The sequence below is a fragment of the Danio rerio genome, chromosome 19 (assembly GCF_049306965.1).
Source record: "Danio rerio strain Tuebingen ecotype United States chromosome 19, GRCz12tu, whole genome shotgun sequence".
NCBI lineage: Eukaryota > Metazoa > Chordata > Actinopteri > Cypriniformes > Danionidae > Danio > Danio rerio.
Genome location: NC_133194.1, coordinates 44,989,348 through 45,011,500, shown reverse-complemented (window position 1 = coordinate 45,011,500; position 22,153 = coordinate 44,989,348). Strand labels below are relative to the sequence as shown.

Below are 22,153 nucleotides of genomic sequence, written 5' to 3'. Positions count from 1 at the left end.
TTTTCTATTGGTAAAAGCTGTATTTACATCATTTATATGTAGAAACCCCTTGTTCTGCACTCAAAATTGCCCATTCAAAATTGGTAGCACAGCTCTGTAATTCAGCAATATATAGGATATGGATATGGATATTTTTTTATATATTAGTAAATGTCTTCGGGAGAGTCCTAAAAGAATGAAACAGATATATATATATTGTTCCTTTATATGAGGGGTTTGGGATTGTGCATGAAAATGAATCAAAACAATGATGAACAATGTTTTTCCCCGCTGTGTTATTGCTGTTAGTATGTGTCATTTTATCCCCTTACCAGGATGAAGAGCGCCTCGTTGGCAAATTTATGATGGTCTGGAATGGTGGAGAAAACAGAAAGCACCAGACAGCTGAACACTAGGAGAAAACTGAAACACAAAACAAACACACACAAACTAACAGATCAAAACACAATACACAACGGCATCTAGATTCCATCATACAATGATTTTTCATTTAAAACACAGCTAATCTGTTTAATATACATCTATATTAAAACACAGCTAACCTCATGCTGTTTAATATTCATTTATAGCAAAGTAAAATCTCAAAATATGGCAAATGTAGCTTAGAACTACAATTGTTTTTTTCAAATTACACAAAATTATTATTACTTTTTTTTTCCATAAACCTGCAAGCCTCTGCATTTTTAAAAATAATGACATTGTATCAAAGATATTTCATTTTGTTGTCCGCATTAAATTAATTTACAATAAAATATTTTATAGTATGAAATGCATGCTAATTGCAATATTTTATTGAAAATAAATGAACATAAATATTTCAAATAATTAACCATCTTCGTTAAGACATGCTTATGCAAAAATGAAACAACATATTTATTGTCATTAGCATGATTCATATATTTAATTAAATAAATTACATATTGAATGACTAATTTACTAATAAATGGGATTAACTTTATTTGAGGAATCATGGAAACAGATTTAACATTACAGTTAATTCATATTTTTAATTTAATATTTTAAATCAATAAATGTATGCAAATCAAATGATTCCTGAAGATGCCAAACAAGAAGATTTAGTGTACAGTAAAAACTACTGCTGCACTTAATGACACTTAAGTGAGTGTCTCTGTTAGTGACATTAAAAATATATGAGAGCATTTTATTTGCTTTACATTAACATTCATTAATTTGGCAGACGCTCTTATCCAAAGCGACTTACAAATTAATATCTGCTTAAAAAAAAATCTGCTGTGGAAGTCAAAATTATTCACCCTCCGGTGATTTTCTGTTCTTATTCAAATATTTCCCAAATTATGTCTAACAGAGCAAGGAATTTTTCACAGTATTTCCTATAATATTTTTTTCTTATTTGTTTTATTTTGGCTAGAATAAAAGCAGTTTTTTAATTTTTAAAATCATTTTAAGGTCAACATTATTAGCCCCCTTAAGGAATTTTTTTTAGAATAGATTGTCTACAGAACAAACCATTATTATACAACAACTTGCCTGATAAACCAAGTCTGCCTAATTAACCTAGTTAAGCCTTTAAATGTCACTTTAACAGTCTTGAAAAATATCTAGTCAAATATTATTTACTGTCATCATGGCAAAGATAAAATAAATCAGTTATTAGAAACGAGTTATTAAAACTATTATGTTTAGAAATGTGTTGAGGAAATCTTCTCTCCAGTAAGGGTGAAGTTTTAACACAGAAGCATGAGCTCATTCGTTATCATTAGTTTCTTATGAAATATAGTTTAAAATTGTTTAATTCCTGTGATTCAGAGATGAATCAAGTGATCTTTCAGAAATCATTATAAAATGCTGATCAATTATTAGTACTCGGTTATTAATCGGGCCAGACGGAATCTGAGGACATTTTTTGCTATTTCCACGCAGAATTGTGTTTAAAATCTGCGGATTTATATGGAATTATTATTATAACTAAAACCTTAATAAATTAAATAGAAAATAATATTTTTTATATAATTTTTCAATGCAAATCCAATTAGATCCATTTAATTTGGTAAAAAAGCAAGTCTTTTATATAATATCTCTACTAAAAGACAGAAAATATTATTTTACAAACTACATTGTAAATAATTCATATGAATATTTTCATATTAGTCAATAATATTACCGTAATTAATTAAAAAATGAATAAATATACATTTACACACATTTACACAAGTAAATAAACAGAATCAATGATGAGCTCAAAATCTGCAGAGATCTGCGGAAATCTGTGCACGCAGATTCCGTGTGGGCCAAGTCATTAATAAGGATTCCTATAATTGACAATGTTGGAAGTTATTTTGTCCTGCTTCGTAATCTGAAGGAAACCTCAATACATTTGACTTTTTTTTGAATACTTTGATCAAATGTAAAAAAGCATTTATTTAAAATAATATTTGCATATGTTTTATGAATTATGAATATCTTTACATGTAATTTTAGATTAGATTAGATTCAACTTTATTGTCATTACACAAGTACAAGTACAATGCAACGAAATGCAGTGAAACTGCAGAGACGCCGGGCCTCGCGATATGTACGTGCCGCCATCTTGCGTCGAAGCCAATAAATATATTTTAGAAAATGGTTTTATATTTTTGAGTATTCAGTGATACATAATACATTAATGTTAATGTTAACTCAAAAATATAGAGCCATTTTCTAAAATATATTTATTGGGTTTTGTTTGAACTACAGAATAAAACATAATAAAATACTTACATTTTATTATAAAATATATAAGTAAAAAATCCTGTTGCACTATGACACTTGATTTTTGTTTTAATAAAAACATGTTAAATGAGAATCTGAAAAATTTTATGGCATGTAAAAAAAAGTATTTAAAATTTTTTTATTTTGAATATTTTTTCAAATAAATTGGTCTTAGACTTCAGATTTTCAGATTTTTCATTATAGTATATGTATTTATTCTGGTATTTTTACCATAAACTGACATATCAACAATTTGGTAGAGGCTGATATTTTATAAATTATGGGATGTGTTAACTAGCCACATTAGGAGTAAGAAAATCCAAACATTTTTTTTTCTTGTTTGGGTAGTAAAGGGTTAAACAAAAATTAGGGGAAAAATAAACAAGGGGGCTTCAGACTTCAACTGTACATAAAAAAAGAGCTTTTTAACACTTGCTGCTAAAAAAAAGGCTTTGACTCAACCTCAAGACATCAGAAAACCAAATCTATGAAATAATTAAAAACACAAACCAACAAACAAAGAACAAACATCTCAATGAAACATCTGATGGATGTTGACGACTGGTGGATGGAGAAACTCACAGCACAGACACCCAATAACAAAAGCTGGCGATCGTCTCTTTCACACAGATGCTCCTAATCACTGCTGTCACAGGAAAGCCCAGCATGCAGACTCACAACGCAGTGGATAAAAGCAGAGATTACAGCCGCAATTCCTGACATTTCTCACAGTCTCTGGGAAAAAAAACAAAAAACGGTTCTTTCGCAACACTTCCAGGTGCTGAAGCCCGATTCAAGCAGCTGCTGATGGGGACCAGGCCAAATCCCACAAACACCCACTAAACACCACACATCTACGTCAAGATACGGCTCAGTTTTGCAATCTAATAGCATGAGGAGTGAAGTTGTTCAGCTGTGCTCTTGCAAAAGGAGTAGGCATGGGAAGGGGTAAAAAATTCTGATGGTATGATTAAAAATGTCATGGTTATTTTCATGGTATTGTGATTACTGCTCTAAAACATGTTCTTTTTAAATGTTTGGGTAAAAAAACAGGAGCTTTTTCCCCCATTGAACTCAATATATTTTATTTTAGGAAACATTTAACATATTTTGGAACAGTAAACATTCCTTCATTAATTTTCCTTTGGCTTAATCTCTGATCGCCACAAAGGAATGAACCGCCAACTATTCTAGCGTATGTTATATGCAGCGGACACCCTTCCAGCCGCAATCCAGTACTTAGAAACATCCATACACTCTCTCTCTCTCACACACACACACACACACACACACACACTACAGCCAATTTAGCTTATTCAATTCCCCTATTGCGCACGTCTTTGGACTGTGGGGGAAATCGGAGCACCCGGAGAAAACCCACGCCAACACAGGGAGAACATGCAAATTCAATAACCAACAACCTTCTTGCTGTGAGGCGACAGTACTAACCACTGAGCCACCATGCCGCCTCAACAGTAAACATGTCAGGCTAAATAATTCAAATAAATCATTGACTTGTGCTGTTTTCATTAGTTTCAAAAAACACTGTTTTATTTACAACTTGAAAAGGCAACTTGAAAACTTGGACAGGCCTTGGATCATGTTTATTAAACGTACTATTATTTGACACAAAACAAACATTTTTTTTTTGTGGCGTGTACAAAAGTGTTTTTGGAGTTTCGTATGATTTCTGTTGAACCAATGAGGACAGATGGTATGTTTAGACTATGTTTTTGGTTGCTTTTCTGAACTTTAAATGTCTCGTGATTATTGGAAGTTAATAATTTTCCAAAAACCATCCACTCAAAATTTATACATTGAGAAAACAGAATACTTACTATAATAAGTATATAGTGCTCAATACTACACAGTAAAAAAGGTAAAGATGAAAAGTCAAGACGAATATAATGAAGTTTTTATTGATTAATTAATTTTCCATTGGCTTAGGCCCAATCCCAATTCTATCCCTTACCCCTGCCCCTTACCCCTACCCCTCAATTTACAATTTCACATGAAGGGGTAGGGGTGTCCCAATTCTCTTTAGCTTGAAGGTGTAGGGCTAAGCGGAAGGGCTAGATACCCCTTCAAACTGAGATTTTTCAAACTCGAAACCAAGGGGTAAGAAAATTTCCCAGAATACACCAGTCACAACAGCAGGATAGCTGCACCCAGAAGTAAGGAGATCCACAAATTAGTATTTTTAGTCATTATTACAAATTTTTACAACAAACAAACACATTTTAATATATTCATAACTGCATTATGAAATATATATATATATATATATATATATATATATATATATATATATATATATATAAAACAGCTAAAATAAAAAATGCAAAATTTCACGAACTATAATCCATAATCACAACTTCTGTACAGCAGTCCCACAACATTCTGACACTCGATGACACTCGAATATCCTGTTAGAAAAGTCTAGTGGTTGAGAATGAGCTTTTTACAAAGTCTGCTCTAATTTTAATGTTTTTTTTTTTCTTGGTGAGTTAAAATAGAAGAATATGGCCACTGTGTGAATACACTGTACAGTAATGGTCTTATTCCCACTTTAGATCGTTATGATGACATGATATATGCCTTCAGTGATTTCCTGAAGATAAATTCTAAAACATAACGCAACTGGAATAACTACAGCAGTCCTTCCCCTTCAACATAACGCAACTGGAATAACTACAGCAGTCCTTCCCCTTCACCTTTACACTCTGCTTCAATAGGAAGGGGTACAAAAACAAAATTTGGATTAGGCTTTTAACTTTAGGGGTCACCAGGCTGGCATGAACCAGCAACTATACACTGCAGTGCATGACAGAGTGTGTTTTTTGTGTGTGTGTGTGTGTGTGTGTGTAGTCATGTGATGTGCGTTTTCAGCGGTATAGTGTGGAAGGAGGGCTTTTCATAAATGCTAGGTGAAATGCAAGTGTGGACGTGGATCGTTTTTGTTCTAAAATGCCATTTTAAAACTAAGACGTATTATTAGTGTAAACAGGACCTAAGTATGTATTTTTCATGAGCAGGCTTCTGCATGTAACGGGGATCGTCTATCAACCCAACCCTACTTCTTACTTCTCTCTATTACTTAAAAAGATAGTTCATCCAAAAATGAACATTTCCTCACCATTTAATGTGATTTCAAACCTTTATAATTCTTTTTTTCTTTTTAAATTTTTTTTTTCTTGTGAACACATAAGAAAATCTTTTGAAGAATGTCGGTCGATGGCATCAATTACATTCCATAGTAGAAAAAAAGTACTACAGTAAGTCAATGGGCACCATTAACCAGCATTCTTCGAAATAAAGAAAGAAACTCAAATACGTTTTGAACAAGTGCAGGGTGAATAAATGATGACAATTTTCATTTTTGTGTAAACTATCAATTTAATTACATCACATATTACAAGTATAGAGAAACCATTCAAAGACATTTATCGCATTCATAACTTCAGCAAGAAGTGAGTACATGTTGACTCTCGAGATTGTTTCGCAGTTCTGAAGGCAAAAGGGGGACAACTTGGTACTAACAAGGTGTACCTAATAAAGTGGCCGGTGAGTGTATATTGTGCCTTTCCCTGAAGAGTTTAGATTGTGCATGGAAATTAATCAAAATAACGATGACATAATTGACCTATTTCTGTTAGTATGTGTCAAAAAATTGTGTTTTTGATAGTTTTTTTTATTTTCCAAAGTAAGTGACGTACTCAATCACGTCAGCTCGTTAAACACCATTAATCACAAACGATAAACATCACACACTTGTGCTCGGTTAAGTGTGACAGCGTCTTTCTTCAGGATTGAGAAATCAGGATTGAGGCCCTTAAGGACATTTGAAACATGACTCCTGAGGCTTTCACAATCAATTATTGATATAAACGGAGAAGTTGCTAATAGTACAAACTTTAAGGGCCATAAGGAGCATTGCAGGACTGACAGATCTTAAAGATTATAAAAAAGAAAGATGCGAATTCAGGTCTTCCTCAAAACACAATACTGTTAAAGGATATGCTGACATCACACAAGGCTGTAAACACTTAGAAAAGGTCAGGGATAATAGTAAACTTTGTAGAGTTTACCATCCTGAAGAACGTGTTAAACACACACACACATAAACCTGTGTTCAATGCTTCTGCGTGCTGGACGGACTAAAGAAGCTGAAAAACTAAGTTTGGAAAATCACGGGTGAGTGGAAACACCTGTGGGTTGAAGGAAACAAACAGGATTAATAATGCATGGATTTAGTGTGAATTGAACACGCTCAAACACTTTTCAAATGTGTTTAATGGACTTGGTTTCTGGAGGCATTTTCCAGCGTTTCAAAACAGTTTCTGAAAGGTTGAAATTTTCCCATTTGTTCAGAGTGCAGGAAAACAGAATGAATTTAAGGAAACAGGAGCTGCGATTGTATATTTATTATACAAGACAAAGAACAGATGTCACAATTTAATATAAAATATACAAAAGTAAATAAAAAAAAAAAAAGACATTTTACTGAGTTCGGTGGCGCAGTGGTTATTGTGGCCTGACAGCAAGAAGGTCGCTGGTTCGGGTCCCATCTGGGTCAGTTGGCATTTCTGTGTGGAGTTTGCATGTTCTCCCAAGGTCGGCGTGGGTTTTGTCCCGGTGCTCCGGTTTCCCCCACAGTCCAAAAACATGCGTTATAGGTGAACTGAATGAAACTAAATTGGCCGTAGTGTATGTGTGTGCATGAGAGTGTATGGGTGTTTCTCAGGCTTGCAGCTGCAAAAGCATCCGCTGAGTAAAACATATGCTGGAATAGTTAGCTGTTCATTCAGCTATGGCGACCCCTGATGAATAAAGGGATTAAGTCGAGTGAAAATGAATGAACGAATAAATAAAACATCTCAAAAATCACAGATTCTGATCTGTGCTTATTGGAACATATGAAATAATAAAATAAAGTAAAATAAATAATAAGTGATTTTATTTCAATTTAATTGAATGATTTAAAACTTCTTGCTAACATGTGGGTAACATCTGGTTTTAGGGATTGGCAAAGTAATATTAAACTTTGTAGGACACTAATTGAAATACACATTTTTACTTGTGTATATGACTTTAATGACTTTGTGTCTATAATGACTTTATGTAACTTTATATATTGCACTTAATGTTACCATATATCACAGGTGTCAAACTCAGGTCCTGGAGGGCCGCAGCTCTGCAAAGTTTTGCTCCAACCCTAATGCCCCATATTCACGGGGCTTCACCGTCAACACTTGACAGAGGGCGTGTCAGCATTAGCCAATGAAATTAGTCAGCAATAGGCCACAGTCTGAGCTGGTGTATTTGCATACAACGATCTGATTGGCTGATGCCTCTGTCGCCGCTTGAAAAGTTGAGAAAGTCCCAACTTTTGCAGCGAGGAAAGCCCCTAAAGTGGCGTCGACGGATCCACAATGCATTTCCGCAACGCCTGCATCACCCATTTAAAGTGAATGGGAAGTGTTGACGCTGACGCTCTGTGTGAATGGGGCATAATAAAACCCACCTGATCAAACTAATTTAGTACTTTATAGAGATGCGCGGATCAGCTGAAATGACATCCGAATCTGCGGCTTCATACTAATCATTCACCCGCCACCCGCACATATTTTTATCTAATATATATCCACACCCAATCGCCACTTTAATAATTTAATTCTTTGTTTTGGGCATGATGATAGCTCACCGTGTAAATAAACAGCAGATTCAGTGAGCTATAATCTGCGACTGCGCATCTCTGATAGTAAAATAATAGCCTACGTTAATCGCAAACGTTTTTAAATGAACATTTATTTATAAAAACAAAGTTTGTCTTAAGACAACATTTACTTTATTTTCAAATAGATACAGAAAGTAAAAATAAGAGATTTGAGCTTTTACAGATACAGGAACAAGATAACAAAAAGGTGCCACTTCAGCCTAAACGGCAGCTATGTTGTGTTTACTTGGCCTTTGTTTTCACACTGTACAAAAACAGAACAGCATCTATTGTGCCTAGATTCGGGCGATTGCGCCTCGCCTCCAAAACGCGGCCAGCTGCACTGAATGATTGTTCGCTCGCACCGCTTGTTGTAGATATAACCAAGATTCTTCTTGCAAGGTGCTGCAGTCGTGGAAATAAGCGATCTTGCTTTTCCCAGAACGATAGCAGAACTAAAATTTGAACAGCACTTTTGCACTTCATCCATTATTTTGGGCGTCTCATCTTTCTATTCTGCAAAGCCCACTCTCTGCTTTTTCGCTGGTCCACTGCCATGTCCCACTACATCCACCCGCAACCGACCCGCAATTAATCATAACGTATTTTTTTTATTACCTGACCTGCACGACCCCACAGATTATCCGCAGCGCCTGCGAATATAACCACCATCCGCGCGTCACTAAGTCCTTTAGGCTTGTTTGAAACCTACAGGTAAGTATGTTGAAGCAGGGTTAAAGCTAAACTGTTCAGGGCTGCGGCGGTTTGAGACCCCTGCCATATATGGATCCACACACCATAGAGTGTTTATATCTCAGTTCCAAGCTTCTTATGAAGCTTGACTGACAGGTCTACAATTGATTTCCTTTCAAATACGAACGTTTTAAACAAACATGAATTTAGGTTTTAAGCTTTAAAGCTTCAGGCAAAACACAACCATCTAAAATGACAACAAATTCATATTCAATGGCAGTATTGTGATCTTTAAAAAAGGCGTCCTAAATCATGATTGACAGGCGTAATAAAAACACACCATAGCTCACAGTGAACTTCTTATGCCATTGATCTGAAGATGGTCAATTAGTTTTGAACGTGCTTCTCAAATACACTTTATGCATAAATAATATTTCAGAAGACTCATAGGTCATAAGATCCCCGAACTGTTTCTGCTGAGTGTGACTCATTAGTGCCAAACTAATGTACTGCAGGTAAAACGATCCCTCAAACAACAACAAAATCAAGAAAAAAGCCAAAAGCACTGAAAGCCAAAGCCCAGTTTCCCCAGTCCTGAATCATCAACAAATCTGACTGGACGGACACAGGAAGAAAATGGCCAGAAAACTGCTTAGCCTCCCCCAATGAGTTTCCATCAAAAAACGATGAACGCAGTAAAAAATAGATACATTAGAGCACGCAAAGACCATGCGCGGCTAGCATTTCAGCTGAGACGCGAGTTTTGAACCCAAAGTCAATCTGCCAAAAGCAGAAATCCAATCCTCAAATCAGCAGAAATGACAGTCTCATGAGGTGAAAACAATGCAGGGCCACGAGTGTTTGTGTTTCCCGGTGAGCACATGATTCGGCTGTAAATCACGTCTCTGATTGTACTGTATGCCTGTGTTGACAACTGGACCAGGTACTTTTATTTGTTGAAGGGAATAAATATTCTCAGAAACATCTCAGAAATGTCCCTGTGGAAACAACTGGACGTTATAAACATGCGGCAACCTCCCGCTCTCCCTCAGGAAGCCAATAGGGAAGTAACTAAAACTGCAATTCATCCGAAATCCCGCTACTCCTGGCCGCTCCTGGCTCCAAAACAGAGCAAATTTCAATTGAGCCCACTGTTAGAATGGCCAACTTTACAGCAGAAAAAAAGGTGTTTACAGCCTGGTACAAAAAAAGATTTTGGTTAATACAGCTAATATTACCCTTCATGACAACTGTGAGGGGGGTGAATTTTTTTATAACTCATCCGTTTCCTTTATATTAAGTTATATTAAGTTTGCGTAATTAAGGGCGTGGCCACTTGATTGACAGCTAGGTCTCGTTGTTCGCCGTCACGTCACCTCAGCTGAATCCTGGAGATTAACCACTAAACTCAGCATATTTATGGTATTTCTTTGTTGTTTTATGTGGCTTTACACAGTCAACTGCCTTTTGGACTTGTTTCCTACAATTATTAGATGGCATGGCATGCTGAGAGCACTTAATTGAGCTCACAAACCATTTACGTGGCCTCCGTTTCCCATGTGAGTCAAGTTATATACTTAAATACCATCTCTATACATGTATTTGTTTTATTTAAGATCATTTATCGTTTAAATTTATATTTAGAGCTGTAATGCACTTCAGAATCTGACAAATTGATTAGCTGTAGACTCTAGAACAGTCATCTGAAGCGTTGTCATACAGTGTTTTGCTGGATTTCATCAATAGTCTTACATTAACTAACACAGACTAAGTTATATCTGAAGTGTTTGGAAGTAATTCGCGTTTTCCTCCTGTTGAAAAACGTCATAAGAACAATGTTTAGCGGCTCAAAACACTTTATTGAAATAGTATACAACCAAGCACAAGTGGTCAGAATACAAACGAGTCACAGGTGATAAAGTATTAAGCATTTCTCCCAAAGTAAAGTGTGTCTGAACCAGGTCTATGCAAACTGTCAGCAGGTGTCTGTAGCTCCGCTCACTCTCCGCCTCGTTGCCCTTGTTTGGTATCCCGCCGTGGGTGTGATGACGCGCGAACAAAATGGCGACGGTTGGCCGCGCCTACTTGTGGCTTCTTTTGCGCTTTTTAGAAACCTATGGGTGACGTCACGGATACTACGTCCGTATATTTTACAGTCCATGGTTATAAACACTGCAAAAATGCAGGGTTCCACGAAATTCATTCAAGAGTTCGCCCTTAGCTGATGATTGATTATAAAGCGTGTTTGGCATGCTGTCCCGGGAGAGAGCCCTGAGCTTGTGAGATCCTCGAGCCCGGGGCTCTCCCCCGTTCCAGGGCGAGAGGGGAGTATGAGTTTAGGTGGGTCTCGAGAACTCCCCTGCTTGATAATAGTAGATGTGGATTCTGAATGCTATAGAGTGTGAATACTGGATTCAACGCTTGTCTATGGTGTCAATTTAGTTTTGTCAATTTTCTTGTGTTACATGTTTTTGGACTGTGGAAGGAAACCGGAGACCCCGGGGAAAACCCATGCGAACACGAGGAGAACATGCAAACTCCACACAGAAATGCAGACTTGGCCAGGTAAGATCTAAGCCAGCGACATTCTTGCTGTGAGGCAATGATGCTAACCATCGGGCCACCGTGCTGCCCTAACAAAGAAATGGGAGGAGTAGGGGTGGAAGGGGGGATTCTTCAAGACAAAGATGGCTAAGGTAAGATACTCTGGTTAATTATAGGGATATAGGAATCATCTGATTGGTGAATCATGCATTAGCTAATGAGGACCAGCTGCAATCAATCATAAGCACGCGCTCCACTAGAAATTAGTTTATAAACAAACTTCACTTCATGTCGTTTCAACACAAATCAAGTTAAAGGGCCATGACACCCCCCTCTTTCGGTTAGAGTCTACTTCAGAATTTTTTCAAAAGATGCATGATTAATGGGCGTGGAGCTCCGCGAGCATCGGGCAGGAGTGGGCGTGGCCAGCAGGGGAGAAGGGGAGCGAATAACTGCTGTTGTCACTTAGCTCACAAAATGAGACACAAAGAGGAGACGCATGAGTTTATAGTTTACAAAGTTAAAATGCAAAGAAATGAACAGTGATTTAATGCCCTGCTACATTTGTTATTTGTAATTTCATATACAGACAACAACAATTTATATCATTATAAAGATAATCGTGTTCATGTAAACACTATAAATGAGGACTTCTCCCTCAATCCCCGTATCCAGCAGACTCAGTGCAGCAGGTCTCCTGACCCGTCTATTTTAACCATTAACCCTGCAGGTAATCTGGAGGATTTAGGTAAACACAGCAGCACGGCGATGTGTCTGAATGTGAACGAACTCCTGATGAAAGACAGCGTCCGCCATTCTCTAATTGCATCGAGGAGACATTTAGTTTCAGAAGTGGTTTATATGAAAGGCAAAGGCCTCTATAGATTACGCTTATTTTACCAAATAAAATATGAACCTGCCTTGATTTTCAATGATTAAAATAGGACAATAAGGTCTGACTTTGCTTAGACAAAAGTCATTCTGCAGTGGAAACAGAATGAATATTGTGTCTGACTCCATCATGAGCTTGCAGGACTGCATCCATACATCTCTGCAGTGACTCAAATAACTTATTAATAAAGTCATCTGGAATGGCAAAGAAAGCGTTCTTGAAGGACTCCTAGAGCTCATCAAGATTCTTTGGCTCCATCTTCAATGCCTCCTCCTTCATCTTACCCCAGACATGCTCAATATTGTTCATGTCTGGTGACTGGGCTGGCCAATCCTGGAGCACCTTGACCATCTTTGCTTTCAGGAACTTTGATGTGGAGGCTGAAGTATGAGGAGGAGCGCTATCCTGCATTATGTTGATCAATATCTGGTACTGAGTGTGAAATACTAGAATTTATTTAGATAAAAAATCTAGTTATATTATTAAGTATAATTAGAAAACAAATTCCACATAATTGATTATATTATTACAATTATTAATTAGATATTTTTAACACTTTAAATATCCCATTATGTAACTATTGCAGATTTAATTTTATTTATTTATTTATTCATTCATGTTTTCGGTTATATGTTGTAGTTTTTATTAAAAGATTAAACACATTTTTATTATTTTGTATATTATGTTAAGTTTACATTTGTCTATTATTTTACATTTAGACTGAATAATTTTAGTTTTAGCTTTTAGTTTTTTTCACTCACTTTTATTTCAAGAAAGAAAATTATTTAATTCTGGAAAATAACAATAATAATAATAATAATAATAATTCCTTACATTTATACAGCACTTTTCTAGACTCAAAGCACTTTACACAATGGGGGAATCTATTCTTCCACCAGCAGTGTGCAGCATCCACCTGGATGGCGCGACAGCAGCCAGATTGTGCCAGACCGCATACCACACACCAGCTGATTGATGGAGTGGAGACAATGATGAGTGATGAAGCCAGTTATGATATGGGGATGGTAAAGAGGCCATGATGGACATAGGCCAGTGGGCAAATTTGGCAAGGATGCTGGGGTTAAACCCCTACACTTTTTCAAAGGACATCCTGGGATTTTTATAGAGTATACTATACTCGGATTCAGTATAGAGTCCCCATCAATATACTGAGGTGTTAGGACCCACACAGACCACAGGTTGAGCGCCCCCTGCTGGTCTCATTAACACCACTACTGGCAGCAACCTAGCTTTCCCATGTAGTCTCCAGATAGGTAGTAAGCAGGCGCAGCCCTGCTTAGCTTCAGTAAGAGACCATGTAAGAGTTGCAGAAAGCTAGCTGCCGGCTATTTTCAATAAACTAATTAATATTTACTAATTTAAATGAAAAGGATGTATTTCCTGACAAGTAACTGACATAAAAAGGAATTATTGATTTTATTTCAAGTAACAAAACTATTTTAGTTTAAGGTTTTCTGTATCATTTAACAAAAACAACTCAAATGCTAGAATAAAAAATAAATCATGCACATAATATTAGGATAAGTAAAAGATGCGGTCATTTATTTGCAGAATCCAACCTTCAATGCAACCCAGATATGGCTTGAGGCAATATAACAGGTACATCTAAGAAGGCTTTATAGTCTTCTGAGTTACACCCTGTCTACTTTAACAAAATGAAATATTGCATTATGAAATGAAGCGTGACGCATAACCCGCTTTGTTCTTCTCATCCTCTACGATACATTAAGATGCAGCATGCAGTAATGGAGCTGCTGTGGTCTTCATTAGACTGAATTCATCTCTCGGACTGTTAATCTGTGCTAAAAGCCGCAGCCAGATGAAAGCATGATGACATGGATATGAGCCGTGTGGGTAAACAGGGAGGATGATGAATAGTGGGGCTTTTCTACATTGCTGAGCTGGACTGAAGACTAAAACACCACAAAACATCACCACATCACATTCTGACCCTGATTCAATCACAGAGCGGCTATCAGTTACACACACACAAACACACGCACACATACACACACACAGGCCCGTAGCTAAAAAAAAAATAATACAGAAGTATGTGTCCCACAATGTAAAAAAATAAATGAAATAAATAAGTTTTCTATATTTTGTGATTCATGTTTTGATTTTCCCTCGTTTATTTATGATTTTGAATTGCATTATTGAATTGATTATTGACATTTTTAATAGTTCAAAGTGACATATCATCTGGGTTGGTGTTGTATATTACTCAACAAACACCTTGTAATGAACTGCCATTACTACAGACTTCTTTCTATTTATACTATTTCTAATACATAAAATTATTTCAAACTACTAAAACGTCAGTAATAAAAGTCACTTTGCTAAACTGTAGAGTAGAATTTTTGACATTTTTGATTTCAACCTTTTGATAAGTGAATATTCATTACCGTGACGAGAGGCAGAGGGTTGCTGAATAACTTCTGAGAGATTATAGCTGCTGTCTGGGCTTTCACTGCCTTTCCACACCTCTCTTTCTTCATGTGTTCAATACTTCTCTGTGTTAGGCCTGTCACGTTAAGGATTTATTGTTGAGCAATATATTTTCACAAAAACTGCTGTGATAAGCGATATTATTGTCATTTTAAGATAATTTTATGCCTCTGATTATATAATGATTATACATCAGCATAATAATGCAAGTAGCCATAAACACTTTAAAACACTTAACATTCTTAAGGTGGTTTAGATTCTATAATTTATTGTTTAAAGGGTAAATGTCCTATTATGTATACCAGTGGTTCTCAAACTTTTTTCACAAAGTACAACCTCACTCCACTGAAGACATCCATTAGCCTATATATTTAATTTTGTTTGTTAAGAGCAAATATTTGTTTCTAAACTATTTCTAAATTCTGTTCTAATTTACAGCAAATGAATAAATAAACAATAATAATGAAGTGTGGTCAAAAAACCTAGTTATATCCAAACACACGTCCTATGTCCTTTCTCCATATGGTGGTGCGGATGTCTCCAAAACCCGACAGGTAGACAAATCTAAACTTGTTTTTATTAAAACGAATATAAATATGCACAAAATAAATAATATTGCTAATACTAATAACATTATACAAATAAAAGTTGAAGTTGTCATGAATTAACTAATGGCATGGAGGCATGAAGAAGGCATGGAGGCAGTGGTTTTTATATTTATGTAGAAAATAATAATTTTTGTAACGTTTTAATCCTTTATTTTTTTCATTTGTAAAGATATTTGTGTATTGCTCTACATCCTGTGCGTATCAAGCAATGTAGAAGCTTTTGAACCCTCATAGGTGCATAACTAACGCGCTCTGTGCTTGACTTTAAACCAGCTTTTAGATGGTCAATGGTGCAGTCTATTTGAGTTCTTTAAAATAGCAATTCACTAACAATGAACCTTAACCCATCTTTATTTTAAACAAAGAGTCTACAAAATGGCGGAAATAGACTTGCTATTTAAACAACCTGGCACAAAATGTAAAAACTCGGGTTGTGTTGGTCTGAAAATAGCAACAAATCATGCCAAATACATCTTGTGCCTTATTGCGCCGGGTGTATGATAGGGCCCTTAATTTTTAAACTATATAGTTTGTTTTCTTGGCATATATGAATTTTTTTGGTTGTTACATGCGATAAAAATTTCAAGTAAATAGCAGCTTTATAATTATGTTTTCTGAGAAAATTTGCGACTTATTTCCCCTTCTGTATTTCTCAGTTCTCAAAATCTGAATCCCTGGGCACATTTTCTCAATCAATGGTTAATAGGTAAACACTTTCTCTCTTTGTTTCTGTAAGAGTTATAACTTCTTGAAGTGAAAAGGTTAATGAAAAAATAGCAAAATAAATGAAACATGGTATTAAAAAATGTCATTTTGATAAATGCGAAGAACGTTTTCAAACGACAAACAAAAGTCCCTGATATTCCATGACTTACACGGAAAAAAAAAATCCCTGACGTTCAATTTCCAGAATAGACCTTTTAAAAATTCCATGATATTCCAGAAATGTCATGACCCGTGGGACCCCTGAGCATTAGCCTTTAAAGTGAAAGTTAACAGTTCTTTTACTCATATTAGTCTACTCCGTCCCCCGCTGTAAGAAACAAACAGAACACCAAATCAGAGAAAGAGGAGGAAAGATTGTAACTCTAAGCAGAGGACAAAGGTGGCAGCAGTGGAAAGCTCTATAAATATCCACGTGCCTTGAATTGTGACAGGCTGCAAATTTGTCCCGTACGCACAACCACACTGTTAATGCTGCGAGAGGGTCTCGGAGGAATATAAGAAAAGCAACGAAAGGCTGAAGATGCAGAAAAGATGAATGCCTTGATACTGTACAAGGCTTTATATAGTGCAGTGAGGTGTGTGTAAAAAGCTGAACAAAAGAGAACATATAGAAGTCATTGAACATGCTTAAAGTTATTATTTTTTGCATAAAATATTCAATTCAAGTTTATTTGTATAGCGCTTTTCACAATATTTATCATTCCAAAGCAGCTTTACTAAATTATTAATACATTACAGTCAAGATAAGAAAAGATTGTTGTGTATAGGGTGGATAGTATGTAAACATATTTAAACTTCATATCTGCATAACTGTATATCATACAGTACATCAAGGTTTGATGCTTATTCGTGTACAGTTTAAATAACGTGCAGCTTTCAGGCACATGAGTACTCTTAATGCAGCTTGATAAAGTGTGATTTTGTGGTTTAGTAGCATTCAATCCCTCCCAGCATCCACTGGGGCATGAATTATTAAAAGGGCTGTATTGTTTGACTATTTCCCATGATCTTGTATTGGACATATGGTTTGGAAAATTCAGAAATATCAGTTTAATTTGCTTTCATTTTCATTTAAATGATGTGTTTATTAGTGATTGTATCTGCATTTAGAATTTTTCATACACTATTATAACATTTTATGTAATTATGAAAAATATTAAGTTATGTAAACTGTTAAAATGATAGAAAATTCAGAGAAATGTAACATTAAGTTCAGACATTACATATACAGTTGAAGTCAGTATTATTAGCCCCCTTGTTTATTTTCTTCCCCAATTTATGTGTAACAGAGAGAAGATTTTTTTAACCCATTTCTAAACATAATAGTTTTAATAACTCATCTCTAAAAATCGATTTATTTTATCTTTGCCATGATGACAGTAAATACTTTTTGACTGGATATTTTTCAAAACACTTTTATACAGTTTAAAGTGACATTTGGCTTAACTAGGTTATCAGGTTAACTAGGCAGGTTAGGGTAATTAGGCAAGTTATTGTATAACGATGGTTTGCTCTGTAGACTATAGAAAAAAAATTTTGCTTAAAGGGGCTAATAATTTAGTCCTTAAAATGGTTTTTAAAAAATTAAAGCTGCTTTTATTCTAGCCGAAATGAAACAAATAAGACTTTCTCCAGAAGAAAAAATATTATCAGACATACTGTGAAAATCTCCTTGCTTTCCTTTTCCTTTGAAAAAGAAAAAAAAAAATTCCAAGGGGGGCTAAAATTTAAATCTGACTTAAACTGTGTATATATATATATATATATATATATATATATATATATATATATATATATATATATATATATATATATATATATATATATATATATATATATATATATATTATATATATATATATATATATATATATTATATATATATAATTAGCTTAATTGCTTTTAATAATATAACAATTATTATAATTATTAATATAATTATTACTTTATTATAATAGACAATAAAGTAAGTTATATATGTAAATGTTTCATCTTCATTTAGCATAAAAAATATATTTTTCTAAAAATTAAATAACATATTTGTATTTTTTTACTGTATGTATAGGCTTGACTCATCTGTGACAACAAAAAAACAGCTAAGAAGTGAAATCCTACAATCAACTAAAAATAACTTTTCCTTATTAATGATTCCAAAAACTTTGAGACCAAAAATGCGGACATGGCAACTGAAATGATTTAAGTGCAAATTATGTTGTATGAAAATCATCTCTTCTACATATACTGTATATAAAATCTTACATAACATATTTAAACCTTAAAACTTCCTGGCTGAAAATATCATGAAACAGATGAAAATATCATGACTGCCACTTGTCCTTATTGATAATTCCAAGACCTTTGAGACCAAAAATACTTATAAAAGGGATATGGCAACTTAAGATCATGCATCTGGAATAATTTAAGTGTAAATTCAGTCATATGAAAATCATTTCTTCTACATATATTTAAAATCTTACATAACATAATTAAAAACATTAAAACCTCCTTGCTGACAAATGGGCAAAACAGCAAACAGGCGCAACTAACTAATCTGTGTTGCCAGACAAAGATAGAAAAAACAGGGAAGAAGAGAAATCCCAAAATCAACTAAAAATATTCCAAAATGCTTTTTAAAATAATCATTAAAATAAGATGAATATAAAATGACACTCATTTTTTAAAGTCACTCGTCCTTATTAATAATTCCAAAAACTTTGAGACCAAAAACGCTTAGAAGAAGTGGACATGGCATCTTACAGTGTATAAGAAAAGTGTTAATTCATTATTCATTATATGAAAATCATCTCTTCTACAGGTCACAAATGCTTATAAAACGTGGACATGGCAACATTATGGTTTACCTGGAAGATTTGGTGCCAACTCAGTTGTTTGACAATCATCTCTTCTGCATATTTTATACCTGCATACACTCCTATTTTTCTGTATTATATATATATATATATATATATATATATATATATATATATATATATATATATATATATATATATATATATATATATATATATATAAGATAATTGAAATCCTTAAAACCTTACCTTCTTGCTGACAAATGGTTAAATAAGCAATTTTAGGAACAGTGGCACATAGTATGAAGATTTACAATGACAACTAATAATTACTATAATATTACAATAAACATAATCACTCATTTTCTTTATTGAGAAAGTTTTATGTCATCAAATGGTTCACTTTTTGCTATAAAAACTATCAATAACCTCAGTTACATGATATTGAGCATGTTGTCAAATCATTCTAAAATATATGATATTTATTAGATTTTACTTTAAAAAATGTCAAATTAAACTTAAGATGAGAAGAAAACGAGAGCTGTATTACACTTATTGTTTTGATGCTTGCAAACTCTTGTTGTCTTTGACCCGAATACAAATTGTCAAATGAAGGAAACCATCCTGCCAAAGTGTAAATACAAAAGACAAGACGTACTGTATGTTTGGCAACACAACCTCTGCAGTGTAAACCCAAACAACCTGTCCAAAACACAGATCCGTTATCCACAATTGTAGATATATGCCCGACGGTTCAGTTCATGGTAAAGTGGTATTGGAAGTCAATGTTATACACACTGTACACAGCTGTGTGAACCATGCCAAAAAAAAGAGAAGCAGAAACAATGAAAACACTTCCACTTCCACAAATCTCACCGTCAGCGAAACAGGGCTACTGCTGATACCTCCCATTCAAACAGAAATACTAGCAGTGAAAATGAGCACAGACACTTCCCAGAATAAAGCACAGCCTCTGCTACTGAATCCCGCAATGTGGAACGAGGTCATTATGAGGTCACTTCTGCATTTTGAAAGGACACTTCAGATCTGGAAGGTGAATTACTGAGTAATTGCTCAAAAATGTTTGCTTTCGTTTTTATGCTTTGCTTGACTTCAAGTAATAATTCATCAAAAAATGTATATTTATGAATATTTCCTATATATAAGTAGTAATTATATGCTATAATTTTGAATATGCTACACTGAAAAAAGAGATTAATTGGATTTACAATTTTTTTTCTAAAGGCACTATATAAGGTAACATTTATTATTCGTGCATTTTTCTTAGGCTCTATTTTAGGGGTCGCCACAGTGGAATGAACTGCTAACTATCTTGGCATATGTTTCACGCAGTGAATGCCCTTTCAGCTACAACCTAGTATTGAGAAACAATCATACACACTCATCATACCCTACAGACAATTCAGTTTATTTAATTCACCTACAGCACACGTGTTTGGACTGTGGGGGAAACCGGAGCACCCGGAGGAAACCCACACTAACACGGTGAGAACATGCAAACTCCACACAAAAATGCCAACTGGTCCAGCCGGGACTCAAATCAGTAAACTTCTTGCTGTAAGGCCACAGTTTTAACCACTGAGCCACCATGCCGCCGTTCATTATTATATTATCATAAATTATCTAGAAAATTCAGCTGTAGGAAAAGGATATTCATGTCTTTAAGTACTGTTTCTAAGACAGAGTGTCTCTGCTTATTCACATCCCACACACACTTACACCAACACACACACATACACCTATCTTTTTTTTTTCCCATTGACGTAATGATTTTTATACTGTACAGTTGTTCTGTCTTCTACCCCAAACCAAACCCTCAAAGAAAAATTCTGCAGCTTTACTTTCTCAGAATATTTCAATCTGTGTTATTTACGAACTGTTGTCCTCAGGGGAACAATACACACACACACACACACACTCACACACAAACACACACACACACACACATACACACACACACACACACACACACACACACACACACACACACACACACACACACACACACACACACACACACATTCTATGTTATTTACAAACTGCTCTTTTCAGGGAAACAAAAAATATATATCAAATAAAAAATTACTGGTAATATGCTAAATTTGTGCATATATATGGTCCCCACAATGTTAAGAATACCAGGCCCACACACAAACGTACACACATTCTATTTAATTTACTATTTACAAACTGCTGTCTTTAGGGGAACAATATATATATATTTAAAATAAAAAATAAGGGACGAGACAATGCTGCAGTAGGTAGTGCTGTCGCCTCAAAGCAAGAAGGTCGTTGGTTCGAGCCTCAGCTGGGTCAGTTGGCACTTCTGTGTGGAGTTTTCATGTTCTCCCCGTGTCCGCTTGGGTTTTAATCTAGGTCACAGGTGTCAACCTCAGTTCCAAAAGGGCCGCAGCTCTGCACAGTTTAGTTCCAACCCTAATTAAACACACCTGATCAAACTAACTGAGTCCTTCAGGCTTGTTTGAAACCTACAGGTAAGTGTGTTGGAGCAGGGTTGGAACTAAACTGTGCAGGGCTTCGGCCCTCCAGGAATTGAGTTTGACACCCCTGATCTAGGTGGTCTGGCTTCCCCCACAAGTCCAAACACATGTAGTATAGGTGAATTGGGTAAGCAAAATTGTCTGTAGTTTTTGTGGTGAATGAGTGTGTATGGTTGTTTCCCAGTGATGGGTTGCAGCTGGAAGGCCATCCGCTGTGTAAAACATGCACTGGATAGGTTGGCGCATCATTGGCGACCCCTGATTAATAAAGGGACTAAGCCAAAAAGAAAATGATTGAATGAATGAATGAATGAATGAATGAACGAATGAATGAATGAATAAATGAATGAATGAATGAATGAATGAATAAAAATGACTAGTAATATGCCTTATTCCCCACAATATTAATAATACCAGGACACACACACACACACAACCTCTGT

General features: G+C 35.2%; 1 protein-coding gene across 1 annotated transcript in view; it reads right to left on the bottom strand.

Annotated features, from left to right (window-relative positions):
* Nucleotides 1-22,153, bottom strand: part of kcnq4 (potassium voltage-gated channel subfamily Q member 4) — a 120,588-nt gene that overhangs the window by 50,467 nt on the left and 47,968 nt on the right. The window contains exon 2 of the mRNA XM_073931918.1: nucleotides 312-402. Within this exon, the coding sequence (XP_073788019.1) occupies nucleotides 312-402 (91 nt within the window). The remainder of the gene's footprint in view (nucleotides 1-311; nucleotides 403-22,153) is intronic.